Here is a 21,017-nt window from a genome sequence, read left to right as displayed (position 1 = left end):
ATTCATAAAACTAAGTAATTATTGTAAAACGCTTAATCTTGATATTAAGCGTTTTTCAATAGTTAATTGCATATTTATGGATAATTACTAAGTTTTTTGGATTTATCGGATTATATAAGGATCCTGTTATGTTATTTATGACACCAGGTATATCTACTGGCTCTTATTCACCAAGTTTAAAATTCTTCAATTTTATGTTAATTCCAAGACATAGTATCACTTTATTATACAGTATGTTTGAATATGGGTAGGATTCAACAAATATTTCCTTAGTTACAGCCCTTGTTACTGAGAAAAAGTACCAGTTTGTCTCACATGTCAATAATTAATTCATAATTAGCTAAATTAGAAGAGAATTACAAGCAGAATTCTAATGAGTGACCGATCAAGAAAGGTCAAAAAATATTTTCTCATTTATCCAGACTGTACATACATGGACATTTATGATTGGTTAAAATTCATAATTGTATGCAATAAGAACATAATGATATGATTAAGAATACATGATAATTCATTAGAAACACCAATTAATCAAATGGTTTGCTTAATTTGACACTAAAAAATAAGGTAACCCATCTTTAAAGATAATTATGGATCAGTATCTCTGCAGCAGTCCAAACTCTTTGTGTAAATTCATCTATTTGACGTAATTAAAGCACGATCGCGTAAAGTTGAAGAAATGTAGGTTGTGGAGCTGCACTTTATGTCATTACTTTATAAAATTTGTATTAAAATACGCCCACATCTCTCTATGTGGACGTATATTGTCGGCACCCCTGTCCGTCGGTCCGTCCGTCCGTCCGTCAACATTTGCATGTAAACGCTGTAAAAACTAGAATCAAATGAAATGCGGTATGTGTATACATAAAAACGAAGATCAAGTTCGAATTTGAGCTATTTTCGACCATTAGAAGCAGAGTTATTGCCCTTGCCCCAAAATCTTTGAATATTTACCATCCGCATTCCGTGGTGGGCGTATATGGCTGTGGTCCACTATCTTTTTTTATTTATTTAGTCCAACCAGGTAGCTTACAGAACAGTAGAACATTTGAGTTGCTTTTCCAATTATGGCAGAACAGTGAAACTACCGTGTAGTTTCAGAAAAACATACAGAAGAAAACGCGTAGGCCTAACTCCACAAATTTAAGACTAATATAACTAGTGATAAAAAAACAGGAAAGATTTATTCTACGGAATATTCTCCGATTGAAAGGCAATTCTAACTGAAAATATTTTACGAGAGAAAATAATTTACAGCAAAAATACGAGCGTTTCCCGGAAACAGCTAATAGATTTCGAAAGGTAAAAACTCAGCAATAAACAGAAGGGGAAATGAGAAAATTGACAAAAAGTGGCAGTCATGAAATAATTACTAGAATAGTTCAATATAGATAGGTGACATCACTGAAACGAAAAGAAAATGAAAAATGTATTCACGTAGCACCTGTCCAGCATGAAAGATCTAATATCGAGTTCGAGGCTATATACTACCGAGCCCCTTAGGCGCAATTTTCCGTACTTTTATAAAATATTTCGTTTTAACGAAATACATATTTTTATTTCGTTTAAACGAAATAATTATTTCGTTAACGAAATATTTAGTTTAAACGAAATATATGACGTTATTTCGTTTAAACGAATTAATTTTTCGTAATAGCGAATAACGTAAAAGTACGGAAAATTGCGCCTAAGGGGCTCCGTAATATACCCATGAAACGAGCGGCGCGGGGATGTTTTTGGATAAGGGGTGTTTTTTTTGGGGGGCTGTGGTGCTCCCTAAAATTGCTACTCTGACGTTGTATGAGATTTATCACATCTCGCACATTGCTTCCACGACCCGATATTCTCGTTTTTGATTTTGATTGTTCGAGGATTTACTTTTCTCCCGATTAGATTTCTTCCAAAAAATTATTACTCCAATTGTAAAGAGATCGCTGTTCAGATAAATTGCATAGTGACATAATAGTCTTCCAAAGCAGGTTACTAGTCGGGTCGTGGAAGCAAACAGTTGAACGCTAAAGTGCCTTGCTACTAAAAATGTCCCCAAATTTACAGTGTGACTGAGTGAGCAGAAATAATTTCTCTCAAAAATGTAAATTCTTTTCAAAATTCTCGTCTCCATAACCAGAAGGTAAGAGGGGCTGACATGGAAAAAGCGTCTAGTCGTTCGGATGGGACAATAAACCGAAGTCCTGTGTGCTACAGGCTGTGCAAGTTAAAGATCCCTCAACAGTAGGAAATCGAAAAAGAACAGGCTAATGCCGCTGTCCTGGCAAAATTTCCCTCATGGCACCCTGCATGGCGTTGCCCGTCTTCATTAACCCACATGGTGCAGAAAAGTAGGACGTAAAACTCCATTCATTTCATTTCATTTCTCCATAATCAGAATCAAAGAAGAACGTAAAACTTCATTATATCTGAATTTCTTTATAATAAGGAACTATATACTCATTGTTGTGTGACCCTCCCCCGGGATATTAGTCGGCCTGTCTGTAGATGGCATCCAGATTAATATCATAATGGAAATATTTGACCTACTCACTGATTTTTTACTTTGTGAACTCTCCAGACCTGATCCACCCACTGGATTTATCAACTTCATTAATTCTAAGTGGATATTTGCATGATTATGGCAAGTTTTAACGTCTGAAGCACTGAACTTCCACCCTGATCTGACACTTCTTTGAGCAGACAATCAATCTCGGCATAGGTCGAGATAATACCTTCGGAAGTTTCAACCTGTCAGTTATACAGGTAAGAGGGACTGACATGGAAAAAGCGTCTAGTCGTTCGGATGGGACAATAAACCGAGGCCCTGTGTGCTACAGGCTGTACACGTTAAAGATCCCTCGACAGTTGGAAATGGAAAAAGAGCAGGCTAATACGGCTGTCCTAACAATATATCCCTCATTCAACCCTGCAAGGCGTTGCCCGTCTTCATTAGCCCACATGGTGCAGAAAAGTAGGACGTAAAACTCTATTCATTTCATTTTCATTTTCTTTAGCAGACAAAGTGGGACTGATTGATAGAGGCAAAACTTATGCCCGAAAAATGAAACTTTGTTTTTTAATCATTCGCTTAGAGCAATAATTGCTTACAATTCCTGCATGGGCTTTGATGAATGTTGGGGAATGCCGGAATCGAGTATGTATGTACTGAAGTAAGTGATAGAACTATACAAAGTCGTATTCGTGACTTTCCATTTCCAAGCTAGCACAGACCTTCCGGTTTAGCTTATTTTTTAAATCCTATTAGCAGGCCGGATAACAAGAAATAAAATAGAATTTAAAGTACCCGTGCTACTTTCAGGGTCTTGGATGCGAGATATCGTGACAGTTAGGGCCTATCAGAGGTCAAAATGAAGACGAAGAAAGTCATAGGCCTACAGTGTGCAGTGAGGAAAATTTGCCAAAACAATGGCACATTACCATTTGCCGATGGATCTTTAACGTGAGCATAGTCCTCATAAGCCAAATCGGGGATCGACGGGGATCCATCTATGGACTATGGGCTGAATTTAACACCATTCCGTTTCATTTCTTCAATACTTAGGCCTTCGTCCAAACTATTATAATATTTTCATCCAACGACCATATTCATATCAGAAGCAAAGTGTCCACGAGTTTCGGATTAGTCGACTTTGTCAAAGAACAGATCATTCAGATTTTCATGTCGGCATGTTTCGGACTACAAGCACGAGAATAGCAGACGACAATACTCATGACGTCATCTTTAATAACACTTATATTTCAATAATTCGCAGTTTCCTTTGATTATCGGTTTTGTTGAATGCTTGGAGGGATAAATGGAAATATAATTTAGATTTATGATTTAGGTTTGGAATATTTTAAAACAAAATCTACCAGTTGACAGCAGCATGCTGACGTGACGCCCATCTAACTGCAGGTGAAATGGGTGTCAACGGCGCCAGGTAGGTGAAGCTTTCTTATTTCTTTTTAATTCTTCAACAAAATGTGGCTCTATCTGGCATGGTCGATAATTTCAGAACTTTTTATTAATTTCTTGGTATGGATTGAGGATGGCATTTTGTCCATGTCACACAATGCAATCTATACCAGGGGCGCAGATCGCTTTTTCAATGCGGGGGGGGGGGGGGGGGGGACCCAGTGAAGTAAGCCGAATTTATTCAAAAGGGGTCGGACCGTAGGTGCGAATTCGATTGCAGAGTATAGCGCCATGAGAACGTTTCAGTTGAGCTGGTGGTGTTAATTTTCACCTAGGTGATAATTCAAGGAATAAATAATTAAAAACCTTGAATTTACACCTAGGTGTGCTCGTCACTCGACCGTGTTGAGGATTATATTTTTATAAATTCTTGATGGAATCTTTAAGATCGAGATCAAAACCCGGCGGCCAATTTGAAAATATATGTTTTTATTTTCTTGTCGGAAATCACGACTACGAGAAGAAAGGATGTGATGCTCGAGACTATAATTGGCATTTCTAGTCTGTAAACAAGTTGTAGCCTAAAGCTCGAGACATACAAGTCATCTGAAGGCCTGAAAGCTACTTTCACATAGTAGGCTAATCTGTAATAGTATAATAACTAGTCCGAAGCTTATTGACTTATTTATTCTGCGATTGCTTCTAGTAATATCTGATGGCTATTTTTGATAGTTGTCAAGCTTCTGATGGCTATTGTTAATAGTTGTCCAGTGACATTTGATGACTATTTTTCGACAGTAGTGTAATCATTAATGTCGACTGTTGACAGTTGTCAAGCCTTTGATGGCTATTACCTATTTTTTGCCTCTGGTTGTTATTCTTGACAGTTGTCATGTAATATCTTGTCATTTTTGACAGTAAGTTGTCAAGCTTCTGATAGCTATTGTTGAGTTATATCTGATGGCTAGTGTTGACAGTTTCCACGTATCTGATGGTTATTGTTGGCATTTGTTTCGAAACCAATGGCTTTAGCCTTTTGTTGAACATTATCCAGATTCTGATGGTTGAAAGGTGTCTAGCTTGTGCTCACAATCAAGCCGAAGGTGATTATTTACATCTGTCTTGTCTCTGGTGCTTATTTTTGTACAGATGTCTATCCTATGCCTCTGATAGCTATGTTGAAAGCTATGCTTACAATCAAGCCGTTGGTGATTTTTTACATCTGTCTGGTCTCTGATGCCTATTTCTGTACAGATGTCTATCCTATGCCTCTGATAGCTATGTTGAAAGCTATGCTCACAATCAAGCCGATGGTAATTATTTACATCTGTCGTCTGATGCTTATTTTTGTACAGATGTCTATGCTAGCCTATAATGGCTAGTGTTGAAAGTGTTCTGGTCCCGATCCTGATAACTACAATGACAGTTGTATCATCTAACCCCTGATAGCTATTGTTGACATCGGTCTTATCTAGAATTGTTGAAAGTCAAGCTTCTGAAGCCAGATGGTTAACGGTGAGCTATCGTAGTAGAAATGTGAAGAAGGGAATCGAGTCCAACAGTTATAAGATAATCTATCCAAACCAAACCAAACCAACGACTACCATTCGACTACCAATCAACAAGAAATACCATGATCAGAACGAGTTTGGAAGAATGAAGGAGATCGAGTAATTCACGCTACACCATCGATGCAAGGGCCGAGTTTCACCGCCATGTCATTCGACCCGACCAGATCTAACGAATTATCAACAACCAAACCAACAACACAGAATCATCCAATTTGAACCAATCTAACTACCAACTACTACGACTACCAACAACTACCTAGTTTGCGATATCAGCATCCGCTGGAAGCGAACGTTAACTTGTCATCTACCAACCAACCTCGAGTCCATATCGTTTTCAGACCCGTAGTATATGTAGTTTATTTGTTTCGTGTAGGTAACACCACATCAGGCACTGTACCTCATTATAACTCGCCCATTGTGTTTTTCTACTGTAATGATAATAACGCACAGTTAAAAATATTCGCACCTAATTTTCGGACAATACAAAGTTTTATAAGAAGTGCTAATCTCTGTATTGTCAGTCCGATTCTGGTAATGACTGTTATTGCTTCCTGACAATTTACCTTCAGGAATAATGGAACTGAATTAAACCTAGGATTTGAAAGAAACAATGAAGATGATTTTTCTTTTCAATGTGGCGGAAATGGGGCTTTGGAAAGAAAAGAAGAAAGAAACAACCGTATTTTCATAAATGTGAACAAATTAAGAACATTAATACCGTTTTGGTTGCTCTGCTACATATCAGGGAGCCGCGGTGGCTCAGTAAGTTAGACGCTTGCTTGCTAACCTGAAGGTCCAGGGTTCAATCCCGGCATAGGTCGAGATAATACCTTCGGATTTTGCAACCCGGTTTTCCCCCCTGTCAGTGATGCAGGTAAGAGGGGATAACATGGAAAAAGAGTCTAGTCGTTCGGATGGGACAATAAAGCGAGGCTCCGAGTGCTACAGGCTGTGCACGTTAAAGATCCCTCGATAGTTGAAAATCGTAAAAGAGCAGGCTAATGCCACTGTCCTGGCAAAATTTCCCTCATTGCACCCTGTATGGCGTTATCCGTCTTCATTAGCCCACATGGTGCAGAAAAGTAGGACGTAAAACTCCATTCATTTCATTTCATTTCTGCTACATATCACGTATCACACGAAAAATATTAGAAACAAATGAAGCGAAATTGTAAGCTAGTTTTAATTGGAATGGCTAGAAATAGAATAATATGCAATTCCAAGTCGTTGTTTTTAATTTGCCTGGTAAAGAACAACGAATGTAAGAAAATTATTTCTTGAATTTCTTGAAACATTGTTACGAAAATGAACTCGAATGACTTTGCACTTTGCACTTCAGCTTAGCCTACCCTAGGTGGTAAACCGCCATGGTACCACTCTGTGATTTGGGATTGGCCAATCGCCTAATAGTTTAAATGTATGATGGTTTTTGGGTTTGTGTTTTTTTTTAGTTCCAAACCAGGTTAAGTGCCTGTCAATTAGAAATATTCGAGTTAAAAAAAACGACTAACCTTCTCGATTGCTGTGTTGTAATTATTTCAAGTATCCCGCATTTTGATTGATTTTACTCTTAAGAAAACATTTTATATTCATCTGTTAACAAAAAGCTTTCATTTCTTTCAAAACAGGCTTAAAGGGACACTCCCCCCAAATATTTACTTCACGTCCAACATTCGTGGTTCCTTAGATGTCAGAAAATCGTGACAAGTTAATGACAAATACCACTTCAGTCAAATTCTGGTCTTGGTCGAAACATCTGCCTCTTTTCCAGGCTCTTATAGCTATTTTGACAGTTGTCAACTGGTAATTCAACCTTTATCTTTCAAAGTAGCTACCAGAGGCTGAAATAGAGGCAGATGTGGACTAAATTTGGTCCTGTTTGCCTCCAACGACAGTATAGGAGCCGTGCTGGCTCAGTGGGTTAGAGGCATGCTCGCTAACCTGAAGTTCCAGGGTTCAATCCCGGCAAAGGTCGAGATAATACCTTCGGATTTTTCAACCCGGTTTTCCCCTGTCAGTGATGCAGGTAAGAGGGACTGACATGGAAAAAGCGTCTGGTCGTTCGGATGGGACAATAAACCGAGGCCCCGTGTGCTACAGGCTGTGCACGTTAAAGATCCCTTGACAGTTGGAAATCGAAAAAGAGCAGGCTAATGCCGCTGTCCTGGCAAATTTTCCCTCAAGGCACCCTGCATGGCGTTGCCCGTCTTCATTAGCCCATATGGTGCAGAAAAGTAGGACGTAAAACTCCATCCATTTCATTTCATTTCCAACGACAGTATATAACCACAGATGTTTGTCGTTTCAGCAAAACTTGACACTATCCCATTTTAGTCAAATGATCATTGGAATATTGACTAAATTTGTCCAGGTTTTTCTGGATTAACAGGAACCTCAAATGTTTGTTATTTCAGCAAATCTTGTGCATATTATGACGTCACTATCGCGAATACCATTGTAGTCAAATAGTTATATTATGTGTTACTGATGGGTAAACCTACGCTAAAATCGCGTTTAGTTTAAATTACAGCAACCAACGCCGATCTGGGAATATATATAAAGCCTTTATGGATTCTAATGAGGTTTTCTAAATTCTAAACATTTAAAGTGAATTGGGGACATTTATAGCGTCGATTTTCAAAATTTCAATTTGCAGCCAAAATTCCGTAGGTCTCTTTAAAGATGGGTTCTCTCATTTTTATTTATTAAAATCAAAATGCTTAATACTTATATGAATAGAAAGTAGAGGTGTTCTAATGGCTTGGAAAAATACCAGTTTGTCTCACATATCCATAATTAATTCATACTTAGCTAAATTAATCAAATAGCTTGCTTAATTTGACACTAAAAAATAAGGATACCCATCTTTAATTAAAAAAAAAAACGTTTTATGACGTCACATTCGCAAAGACCTTTGGATTTTAGATGCAGTGTTGTGCGATAGTGACGTCGTAGAGCGCTTAGTTTTTGTTGGAATTAAAAGATCGCAAAATGTCTGACTAGATGCTCTGATAAACAACAGTTCAAAAAAATTACCAGCCTGTCCATTGATGGATATACTCTGTTATTGGCCAAATTTGAGCAAAATTAAAATTGTAGTATCCCTTTAAAACTTACAACTGATTTAATCTGTTTTGATAAGATGCAGACAAGACTTCAGTAATGTCAACATTTCAATAGAAAAGATTTGATAAAAGATGTTATTAGATTTTTGTTTGTTTTTGAAATCAGTAAATCGTGTTTTAAAATGAGAGAGAATTAGCCAGTCTGAAACATACTGCGATTATATCCGACTTTAGTCCATTTCAAATCATCTTATTCAACACGACAGTCTCGCCAAATAGGGAAAAAAGCCAGAAATGGTGTTTTAAAGGGATGTGGTCGCCTATATTATATTGCTTCACCAGCTGTTCAAGACTTTCATTTGTCAAAATTAGTTTTACGAGCTGATAGAGTTCAATTTCAGCTGTCTATGTTACTTCCTATAAATCGTTTTACCAGCTGATACTGTTCAATCGTACAAAACGCACGGAATAAGTTAAGGTCCGTTTATACTGAGCGCGACTACGACCGCGACCACGAACGCGAACGCGGCGTTTGCATTGGATTGCTTAACCTGATTTTGTATGAGGTCGTTTATTCTAGGGGCGAATGCGGCCGAATTTCTGTTCGCGCGGAAAACCGTGGAGATTGCCTCTAGAGCGAATTTTTGGGAAAAGATCGCGCGAACTATTTACATTAGCCAATCAGAGTGTGAGGCCAAAGTTCATACCTGTCTGCCAGTTAACTCTGAGTTCGTTTCAACAGCGAATTTACGCGCATAACGCCGCTTTCAATACAAACGATGATCCGTGCGGAAGGTCGCGCGAAAAGTCGCAATGGTCGCGTTCGCAGTCGCGGTCGCGCTCAGTATGATTAGGCCTTTATACACATGCACGACAATTTTCCGTAGTTCTTTTCAAAATGAAAATGATAGTCTAATTAGTAGAAAAACTAAATATTCTGAATATCACCTAATCAGTTTTATTATTAGACTCGTATACCCTGGGTAAATCAAGATAGTTTTATGAATCGCTTTCAAGAAAAAAAAAATTCTTTCAACTAAAGTAATGTTTTTGACGAGACTTATTGGAAATCAGATGGATTTTTCTTTAAAATAAAAACATAATGAAGAGAAAGATTTATGTGTCTAGGCCAGTCGGGGTTCAATAATACTTAATGATAAACTCCAGTTCAGTTAATAAATTACGTCTTGTAGCTTGTAGACAAAAAATAAACACAGATGGTGGATAAAGGTGGGCTTGAGGTCGACTGGCGAATCTAATCATTACATCGGATTCATCGCAGCTGACGTGAATGAAGCACTCATATTATCGAGGTCGACTGGCGAATGTTATCATCACATACGATTCATCGCAGCTGGCGTGAGTGAAACGCCTATATTGAGGTCGACTGGCAATTCAAATCATTTCATTAGATCCATCGCAGTCGACGTGAGTGAAACGCTTATATCGAGGTCGACTGGCGATTCAATTCGTTTCCTCGCATTCATCGTATTCGACATGATATCGATGACGTGAAACGCTGATATCAAGATCAACTACTCACAACTGCGACCAACTAACTGTATGATCGCAAATATTGGCAACATGGCGAGGCTAGGATGGCCATATCTTATTCAAACAAGAAAAGCTTTTTTGATAGAATATAAAGCATGAACTACTTATTCATGTATCTAGCAACTTATGGCAACAGCCATTTCGCAGTTATCTGTACTCTAAGAAACCAAGGGGGGCCGCGGTGGCTCAGTGAGTTAGTAACCTGAAGGTCCAGGGTACAATCCCGGCATAGGTCGAGATAATACCTTTCGGATTTTTCAACCGAGTTCCCCCTGTCAGTGATGCAGGTAAGAGGGGCTGACATGGAAAAAGCGTCTAGTCGTTCGGATGGGACAATAAACCGAGGCCCCGTGTGCTACAGGCTGTGCATGTTAAAGATCCCTCGACAGTTGGAAATCGAAAAAGAGCAGGCTCTTGCCGCTGTCCTGGCAAAATTTCCCTCATGGCACCCTGCATGGCGTTGCCCGTCTTCATTAGCCCACATGGTGCAGAAAAGAAGAACGTAAAACTCCATCCTAACTCATTTCTAAAATACCAAGGTAAAGATCGATCCGAGCCGCTTTTATAAGAAGAACTGTATGACATAAGGAAGAATAAGGAGGAATAACATATTTTGTCTCCTTTCTGAAAGTTATTATTTTATCTATATGGGAAACGAAATTCTGATAGTAGCCGCAAGTGTCGACCTTTCCAGTCATTAGCAAGACTTTTAACGATATTTCAATGTAAAAGTTTGACTACGAACAATCTCTTCACAATAAAGCTAAGATTCCATATACGCTTCATGCGGATCCATCATGCGTCATCCGTTAAAAATCGAAATGGTTGTCACATGGTCTCCGTCATGCGTTAAACGCACCCGGACGCTTTTCCGCGCGGAGATCTCCCAAATGTGACGTATTTTGTGGGGATTCCCTGTCTTTTTTTATGCACCAAGCATCCATCTGTCTAGAAGTCCGTGGGTCAAAAGAAAGATAACGCATACGTTTAACGCACATATGGAATCATATTTGACGCATGACGGATCCGCAAGGGCCATTTATGTCCGCATGACGCATCCGCATGACGCGTATATGGGATCTTAGCTTAACATGAACTGTAAGATAATTCATTGTTGATCAATGGTTGTATACTGACGACTACTTGTTAAATCAAGATCGAAAGTATACTATATACTCCAGACACACAAAAGAAAAGGATGATACCTTAACTTCGGCTGACTGACCCTGTGATGAGTTGAAGACGTTGCCTCTCTATAAAAATGTTCTAAATCGTGGATTAATCTAGTTATAACGCCCCACAGACCACTTGATCGATTACCGTCTCGTAAATTACTAACACTGTTACATTTTCCCTCTTGCAGGAGAATTAAAAACGCATTGTTCATTCCTTAAGTAGGCCACGGAGTGCTATCACTTGAGAATTTGAAAATTGAAAATAAATTGAACATGAAATAGAAATTATAAATGTTTTAATTGCCCACCAGGTAATTCTAATGACTGTGTCTTTTGCTACCGATCTGGTTAGGGTAATTGGAATGGACATGGGAATAATTGAGACTATGTAATTGAAGTAGTGGGAAGTCTTTGAGTAATTGGAGAGAAATTAAAATTAAGGAAACGGAAAACAAAATATGCAAAGGTTACTGAAAGAAATAGATAGTTATTGGAATTAACAGCAATGAACCGATCTGGTAAGGGTAATCGGAATGAACATGGGAATAATTGAGAATATGTAATTGAAGTAGTGGGAAGTCTTTGAGTAATTGGAGAGGAATTAAAATTAAGGAAATGGAAAACATTGTATACCTACATATATACTTGTTACTTATCAATCCTTGTTAGACATTTAGAAGTATCACAGCACATTAAGAAACAACAGTTTTTATGGATATAGACTTCTATTTATTATTGAAACACAACGTTTCATTACACATACAGGTAACGTTATCAAGTGATTGTAACCACTTGATAACGTTACCTGTATGTGCAATGAAACGTTGTGTTCAATAATAAATACACTTGATAACGTTACCTGTATGTGTAATGAAACGTTGTGTTCAATAATAAATACACTTGATAACGTTACCTGTATGTGTAATGAAACGTTGTGTTCAATAATAAATACACTTGATAACGTTACCTGTATGTGTAATGAAACGTTGTGTTCAATAATAAATACACTTGATAACGTTACCTGTATGTGTAATGAAATATTGTGTTCAATAATAAATACACTTGATAACGTTACCTGTATGTCTATCTATAAAAACTGTTGCTTCTTAATGTTACTTATTGTTGGTACCCATTATTATATTCCTGATGACGGTGTGAGAACCACATTGAAACGTTGAAGTAATAAATATTCTAGAAGTATCTATCCATAAAATTGTCTTATTTATTGTATATAAAGGTCACTGAAAGAACTAGATAGTAATTGGAATTAACAGAGTAACAGGAATGAACCCTAGAGTAATTGAAATGAATCCTAGATTGATTCGAATAAACAGATGGTAATTGGAATGTATAGAAAGGAAACAGAAAAAATATAGAGTGATGTGAACAGGTAGTAATTGAAATGTTAAGTAGGTAATTGGATTATTCTGTGAGTAAATGGAATGCGAATAGAATGGTTACTGAAATAAATAGAGGGTAATTGAAATAAATAGAGAGTAATTGAATTGAACAGAGAGTAATTAAAATGAACAGAGAGTAATTGAAATGAATAGAGAGTAATTGAAATGAATAAAGAGTAATTGAAATGAACAGGGAGTAATTGAAATGAATAGAGAGTAATCGAAATGAATAAAGAGTAATTGAAATGAACAGGGAGTAATTGAAATGAATAGAGAGTAATCGAAATGAATAGAGAGTAATTGAAATGAAGACTTGGTAATTGGAATAAGGAAATAGTAATTGAAATGAACAGAAAGTGGGGTCAATAGTGAGTAATTGGAATTAACATGAAATGGCAATTGGAATGAAAATAAAACGAGTAATTGGAGTAAACAGAGAGCATTTAAAAGTTCATGTTTAGGCGAAGATCTCTCGAAATTTACATTTTCCTGGATGCATTTTCCTCATGGCGTTGTACGCCCTATCTCGGCCCAAAAGAACACAGACATAATGAGTTAACATTGAAATTGTATGAATGGCATGGTCATCGAGTACGACACTTAAGAAATCGGATAAAAGTTGTCTACATGACTGTAATTTGTCTATATTACCCTCCCAATATCTTACAGAACGCTAATTAATTTCTCGTTTTGTCTCATTTTCCAGTCTTGGTTCTGTTATCACTGGTATTGATATTCTGTTGTACGGAAGACCTTAGAGGCAATATTCGTTTTATCCTTAAACTCTATTGAAATGATATGATTTTTTTACGCCCTGTTTATGCCGATTTGTTCAATGGAAAGACACTTTAAGGCAAGGTGAGACATTAACTTACTCCTTTTCTCCGATTTCCAGAAAAACCTTAAGTATTTTCATCCCAGTTTTTAACTTTAACTATTTTTTATTCCAATCAGGAATTTCATTACAGAGAGGTGTGAATCCCGATTTTCATTAGTCCATTAAAATACAGAACAGTAGGAAGTTAATCTCGTGTCATATGCCGAATCAGAATAGAACAGTAGGATGTAAATCTCAAGATAGCTGTAACAGCCAGTAGGAAGTTAAGCCCCAAATCGTTTCAGCCGGTAAGGTATGAGGTATAACCCAATTTCATTTCAGGCCAATAAGGTATGAAGTATAATTTATTGCAATGGTCCATTAAGGTACAAAACAGTATAGCATTAAACTTCATTTCATTTCATTTGCCCAATAAGGTACAGAACAGTAGGGCATAAAACTTCATTTCATTTCATTTGCCCAATAAGATACAGAACAGTAGGGCATAAAACTTCATTTCATTTCATTTGCCCAATAAGGTACAGAACAGTAGGGCATAAAACTTCATTTCATTTCATTTGCCCAATAAGGTACAGAACAGTACAGCATAAAACTTCATTTCATTTCATTTGCCCAATAAGGTACAGAACAGTAGGAGCATAAAACTTCATTTCATTTCATTTGACCAATAAGATACAGAACTGTAGAGCATAGAACTTCATTTCATTTCATTTGCCCAATAAGGTACAGAACAGTAGGGCATAAAACCTCATTTAATTTAATTTGCCCAATAAGGTACAGAACAGTACAGCATAAAACTTCATTTCATTTCATTTGCCCAATAAGGTACAGAACAGTAGAGCATAAAATTTCATTTCATTTGCCCAATAAGGTACAGAACAGTAGGGCATAAAACTTCATTTCATTTCATTCGCCCAATAAGATACAGAACAGTAGGGCATAAAACTTCATTTCATTTCATTTGCCCAATAAGGTACAGAACAGTAGGGCATAAAACTTCATTTCATTTCATTTGCCCAATAAGATACAGCACAGTATAGCGTAAAACTTCATTTCAATTTCATTTCATTTGACCAATAAGATACAGAACAGTAGAGCATAAAACTTCATTTCATTTCATTTGCCCAATAAGGTACCGACAGTAGAGCATAAAACTTCATTTCATTTCATTTGCCCAATAAGATACAGAACAGTAGATCATAAAACTTAATTTCATTTCATTAGTCCAATAAGATACAGAACAGTAGAGCATAAAACTTCATTTCATTTCATTTGCCCAATAAATACAGCACAGTAGAGCATAAAACTTAATTTCATTTCATTTGCCCAATAAGATACGGAACAGTAGGGCATAAAACTTCATTTCATTTCATTTGCCCAATAAGGTACAGAACAGTACAGCATAAAACTTCATTTCATTTCATTTGCCCAATAAGGTACAGAACAGTAGAGCATAAAACTTCATTTAATTTCATTTGCCCAATAAGGTACAAAACAGTAGAGCATAAAACTTCATTTCATTTCATTTGCCCAATAAGATACAGCACAGTATAGCGTAAAACTTCATTTCATTTCATTTGCCCAATAAGATACAGAACAGTACAGCATAAAACTTCATTTCATTTTATTTGCCCAATAAGATACAGAACAGTAGAGCATAAAACTTCATTTCATTTCATTTGCCCAATAAGGTACAGAACAGTAGAACATAAAACTTCATTTCATTTCATTTGCCCAATAAGATACGGAACAGTAGGGCATAAAACTTCATTTCATTTCATTTGCCCAATAAGGTACAGAACAGTACAGCATAAAACTTCATTTCATTTCATTTGCCCAATAAGGTACAGAACAGTAGAGCATAAAACTTCATTTCATTTTATTTGCCCAATAAGATACAGAACAGTAGAGCATAAAACTTCATTTCATTTCATTTGCCCAATAAGGTACAGAACAGTAGAACATAAAACTTCATTTCATTTCATTTGCCCAATAAGATACGGAACAGTAGGGCATAAAACTTCATTTCATTTCATTTGCCCAATAAGGTACAGAACAGTACAGCATAAAACTTCATTTCATTTCATTTGCCCAATAAGGTACAGAACAGTACAGCATAAAACTTCATTTCATTTCATTTACCCAATAAGGTACAGAACAGTAGAGCATAAAACTTCATTTCATTTCATTTGCCCAATAAGGTACAGAACAGTAGAGCATAAAACTTCATTTCATTTCATTTGCCCAATAAGGTACAGAACAGTAGAGCATAAAACTTCATTTCATTTCATTAGTCCAATAAATACAGCACAGTAGAGCATAAAACTTCATTTCATTTCATTTGCCCAATAAGATACAGAACAGTAGGGCATAAAACTTCATTTCATTTCATTTACCCAATAAGGTACAGAACAGTAGAGCATAAAACTTCATTTAATTTCATTTGCCCAATAAGATACAGAACAGTAGAGCATAAAACTTCATTTCATTTCATTAGTCCAATAAGATACAGAACAGTAGAGCATAAAACTTCATTTCATTTCATTTGCCCAATAAATACAGCACAGTAGGACATATTAATTCTAGATTTCATTTCATTGTCATTAACTATTGAACACTACTTTTTAAAACCTTTCAATTCATTTCGCTTCATTTCATGATTTCACGGCATTTATTTTATCGTGGAAATATTTCAATTTTCATTCCGGAGAAAAAGTATCCAATCCATCAAATTCCGATTGATTGCGTGATTGTAAATCTAGGACTAATCTCCCTAATGGACCTGGATAGGAAATTAAATTTTACACATTATAGGCCTCTGCATGGAAACATGCTCTTACTCTTTTAAATCCCAATTAGATTTATGGTTTTTTTATTCCGCATTCTTGTGAATTTGGTCGGTAATTGACCTTCTCAGTCATATATGTCAAAGGTCAAATATCCATCGACAATTTCAAATTGATACAGACACTGATCTGATACAGACGCGTACGGCGCAGAATGTCCCCATAAAAAATTGCCTTTTGCTACGAGTTTTTGAAGTCTTGAATTCAATATAGTACTCTATTAGAGATCCAATTACTGTACATTGGCGTTGCTAGGAAGCATAAGGTGATGAGGCCTAGCAGAGGCCACCAAATTTTTCCAGGATGGGGGGGCGGGGGGAGGTTGTGGCGGTAGGAGGGCACAGGCCCTACTTTCACTATGCAAAAATAGCGGGGGAGGGGTAGGGCAAAGCCGGACCGGCTTCTCCCCCCCCCCCCCTTTGGCGATGCAGGGAATGCTCACCCATCCGAAACCACCGATGCCATTCTGCAACTGGGTTTGTCAACTCGGTATATCCAATTGTTACATTTTCCCCTTTTTAATACAAAGAGCTAATGACGTACACTTTATTCCTCTTCAAATCACTTTCAAATAAAAAAAAAATAACCTTGCCAAAGGGCACGTCAAATAACAAAGGCTAATTCAAGTAGCATCTCTGCCAGCTAACCTTATTTTAATAGTTCTGAAAGTGTTTCAAGCAATTACGGAGATTTTATTGTAGGAATAAGGAAATAATCAGTTGATTCTACTTGAAGACTTTCAGAAAATTTTAAGTGGTTTAAAGGGATAACGTCATCTATTTTACGATGTATGTCAAACAAAATATTACGCTTCTGACTTAAAGATGGGTTTCCTTATTTTTTAGTGTCAAATTAAGCAAACTATTTGATTAATTGGTGTTTCTAATGAATTATCATGTATTCTTAATCATATCATTATGTTCTTATTGCATATAATTAAGCATTTTAACCAATCATAAATATCCATGTATGTGCAGTCCGGATAAACAAAAAAAAAGACTTTTTGACCGTTTTTGATCGGTCACTCATTAGATTTCTGCTGGTAATTCTCCTTTAATTTAGCTAATAATGAATAAATTATGGACATGTGAGACAAACTGGTATTTTTCCAAGTCATTAGAATACCTCTACTTTCTATTCATATAAGTATTATCATTTTCATTTTCATAAATCCCACCTTTAAATCATTTTGGCAGTGTAAAGACGAGCCTCTTGAACATTCATCCGTTTGCTAACACCGCCAGCCAATCAAATTTTTCCCCTCTCCGTCGTTGGGATCTTGTCACGCGAACAAAGGGTGCATTCGGTGTTCGTGCTTTTCGGAATAATTCTTTTATTCGCGTCACAAAATCCCGGCCCTAGCGTTGAGGGGAAGCATTTACTTGGCTGGCACTGTTAAATCCAACTACCAACTACTACGACTACCAACAACTACTTAGTTTTTGAAATCAGCATCCGCTGGAAGCGAACGTTAACTTGTCATCTACCAACCAACCATCTTATCAAACGGATGAATGTTCAAAGGACCCGTCTTTAGATCCTAACTGAAATGGCAAAATTAAAAAAAAAAGCTTATAAAAATACATAACGATAGTTTGGTCTATAATTTTAATTAGACTGATCATTTTAGGACTATTGTCTGAAATTGTTTAGCTTGTGTGAATTTTGTTTTGACTTTCTTTGGTCTTTTCTTCATTTTGAATCAGAATGGTCAACCGTTGAAGTTCCGCTATAGTTCAAAACAACTTTACGGAAACGTTAGAGAGTGGTCGCAATCTTTCAACTTGTAAATTGACAACTGGTTGCCTATATCCCTTCATCCATGTTCTTGTGCATCTAATTCCTCCAATTTCTTTTGTCAGTTTTACTTGAACGATGAAAATGTGAAATGTTGGATAATTGTCAGTAACATGCCAGTTAATTGAACAAGTTTAAAATAGTGGGGATTACAAGTTAATTTTTGAATAAAATCATTTTAAACGAGAGTTACGTGAGCTTAGTCCAAACTAGTATAATGTATGTGTTCCGAAACGTAGTATGTAATAAATGCAGAAGTAGTATATCCATATATCTTAGTGTTTTATTATACGCCCACATCTCTCTATGTGGACGTATATTGTCGGTACCCCTGTCCGTCCGTCCGTCCGTCCGTCCGTCCTAATAACGCTCTAAAAACTAGATTTTTTGATGGAATCAAATGAAATTCGGTATGTGTAGACAAATTCATAAAAGGAAGATCAAGTTCGATTTGAGCTATTTTCGACAGTTAGAAGCAGAGTTATTGCCCTTTCCCCTAAAATCTTGAATATTTACCATCCGCATGCCGTGGTGGGCGTATATGGCTGTGGTCCACTATCTTCATAATGCAACCAATTCAGCATTCGGTGACTTTCGGCAGATTCCGTAAAGTTGAGTTGCATTCAGCAATTCTTGACAGGTTTTGTGAGACTGAATCTATTAATTAGGCTACATTTTATTTTGCAGAGCGCTAACCAAATCCAATCTATATTTTTCTTAAGGATTTTATCATCACATGCTCAGTTAGGACGTAAAACTCTCCATTATTTGTAAATGTCATGCTGATATTACTAATGGGAACGAAAATAGATATGTTACTTTGTGAATAATTGATATTTTAATTTGTAATTTTGTAAGCCGCGGTCCACAGAGCAATTACCTTGATTATAATGTTCTGCTGGTTTTACAAAAACCTACAAACGAACCAAATCTACATTTTACTCATCCAAGGGCCACCGGAAATGTTCTGCTATATAGTGTAATACTGCATGTTCAGCATAACAGAAATTGCCGCGAATTGCCGAATGAGACTCATCCTAACTATTTTTACAAATGATAATTTAAAGTGATACTACGTCTGAGAATGAACATAAAATTTAAGAATTTTAAACTTGGCGAATAAGAGCCAGTAGATATACCTGGTGTCATAAATAACATAACAGAATCCTTATATAATCTGATAAATCCAAAAAACTTAGTAATTATCCATAAATATGCAATTAACTATTGAAAAACACTTAATATTAAGATTAAGCGTTTTTCAATAATTACTTAGTTTTATGAATTTTCCAATTTTCTAGATTTTACAGGGATTCCGTTGTAACTTTATGACACCAGGTAAGTTAACTGATGAATATATACTCATATTGACCATTGAACTTAAATTTTATGTTCATTCTAAGACGTAGTATCACTTTAATTGTCATTGTCGTTGGTGTAATTTTAATGACTGAAAGGTGGGATTAGGTATGATTACTCGCCTAGGACACCTGCTACCAATATCAGATTCTGGTTGACAACACGGCGGATTCAATTCCAACAGTTGTATATACATATATTCTTTTTGCATTACTGTATACGCATTTTGCAATCTCTAAGTTGGTTGAGGTTGCACCATGCATTATCGATTCAGCTAACGGCAACTGCCGAGGATTGATAGGCTTCCTAAAACAATTGCCCTTGTGGGCCTACCCTCATAGGATCACTGCGCCCACTGAGCCACCAAACTAACCAAGTATCTAACAGAGACTCAAGTGATAACGGACTGCCAAACGGACATTCACTGTTGTCTCTTTCTTTCACTGAGTCACAGATTTTACCGACTGAGAACGGACTGTTGATTATGGTTGTCTCTTTCTTTCTTTCTCTGAGCCACAGATTTTACCGACTGAGAACGGACTGTTGATTATGGTTGTCTCTTTCTTTCTTTCTTTCACTGAGACATAGATTTCGCCGACTGAGAACGGACTGTTGATTATGGTTGTCTCTTTCTTTCACTGAGCCATTGATTTCGCCGACTGAGAAAGGATTGTTGATTATGGTTGTCTCTTTCTTTCTTTTACTGAGCCACAGATTTTACCGACTGAGAACGGACTGTTGATTATGGCTGTCTCTTTCTTACTTTCACTGAGCCACAGATTTCGCCGACTGAGAACGGACTATTGATTATCGTTCTCTCTTTCTTTCTTTTACTGAGCCACAGATTTCACCGACTGTTCATTTCTTTTTTCATTGAGCCACAGATTTCACCGACTGAGAACGGACTGTTGATTATGGTTGGCTCTCTCATTCACTGAGCCACAGATTTTACCGACTGAGAACGGACTGTTGATTATGGCTGTCTCTTTCTTTCTTTCACTGAGCCACAGATTTCGCCGACTGAGAACGGACTGTTGATTATCGTTCTCTCTTTCTTTCTTTCACTGAGCCACAGATTTCACCGACTGTTCATTTCTTTTTTCATTGAGCCACAGATTTCACCTACTGAGAACGGACTGTTGATTATGGTTGTCTCTCTCATTCACTGAGCCACAGATTTTACCGACTGAGAACGGACTGTTGATTATGGCTGTCTCTTTCTTTCTTTCACTGAGCCACAGATTTCGCCGACTGAGAACGGACTGTTGATTATCGTTCTCTCTTTCTTTCTTTCACTGAGCCACAGATTTCACCGACTGTTCATTTCTTTTTTCATTGAGCCACAGATTTCACCTACTGAGAACGGACTGTTGATTATGGTTGTCTCTCTCATTCACTGAGCCACAGATTTTACCGACTGAGAACGGACTGTTGATTATGGCTGTCTCTTTCTTTCTTTCACTGAGCCACAGATTTCGCCGACTGAGAACGGACTGTTGATTATC

At 36.9% G+C, this 21,017-nt stretch overlaps 1 protein-coding gene across 1 annotated transcript; it reads left to right on the top strand.

Annotated features, from left to right (window-relative positions):
• Window positions 1-3,912: 3,912 nt before the first annotated feature.
• LOTGIDRAFT_173032 (hypothetical protein) lies at window positions 3,913-9,393 on the top strand (the record flags this gene model as incomplete). Its single annotated transcript, XM_009050221.1, has 3 exons — window positions 3,913-3,932; window positions 6,048-6,240; window positions 9,124-9,393. The coding sequence occupies 3 exons, from the start codon at window positions 3,913-3,915 to the stop codon at window positions 9,391-9,393; spliced, it is 483 nt and encodes a 160-aa protein (XP_009048469.1).
• Between the last annotated feature and the right edge of the window lie 11,624 nt (window positions 9,394-21,017).

The sequence above is a fragment of the Lottia gigantea genome, assembly GCF_000327385.1.
Source record: "Lottia gigantea unplaced genomic scaffold LOTGIsca_147, whole genome shotgun sequence".
In the NCBI taxonomy this organism is placed as follows: domain Eukaryota; kingdom Metazoa; phylum Mollusca; class Gastropoda; family Lottiidae; genus Lottia; species Lottia gigantea.
This window is presented reverse-complemented; position numbering and strand designations above follow the sequence as displayed.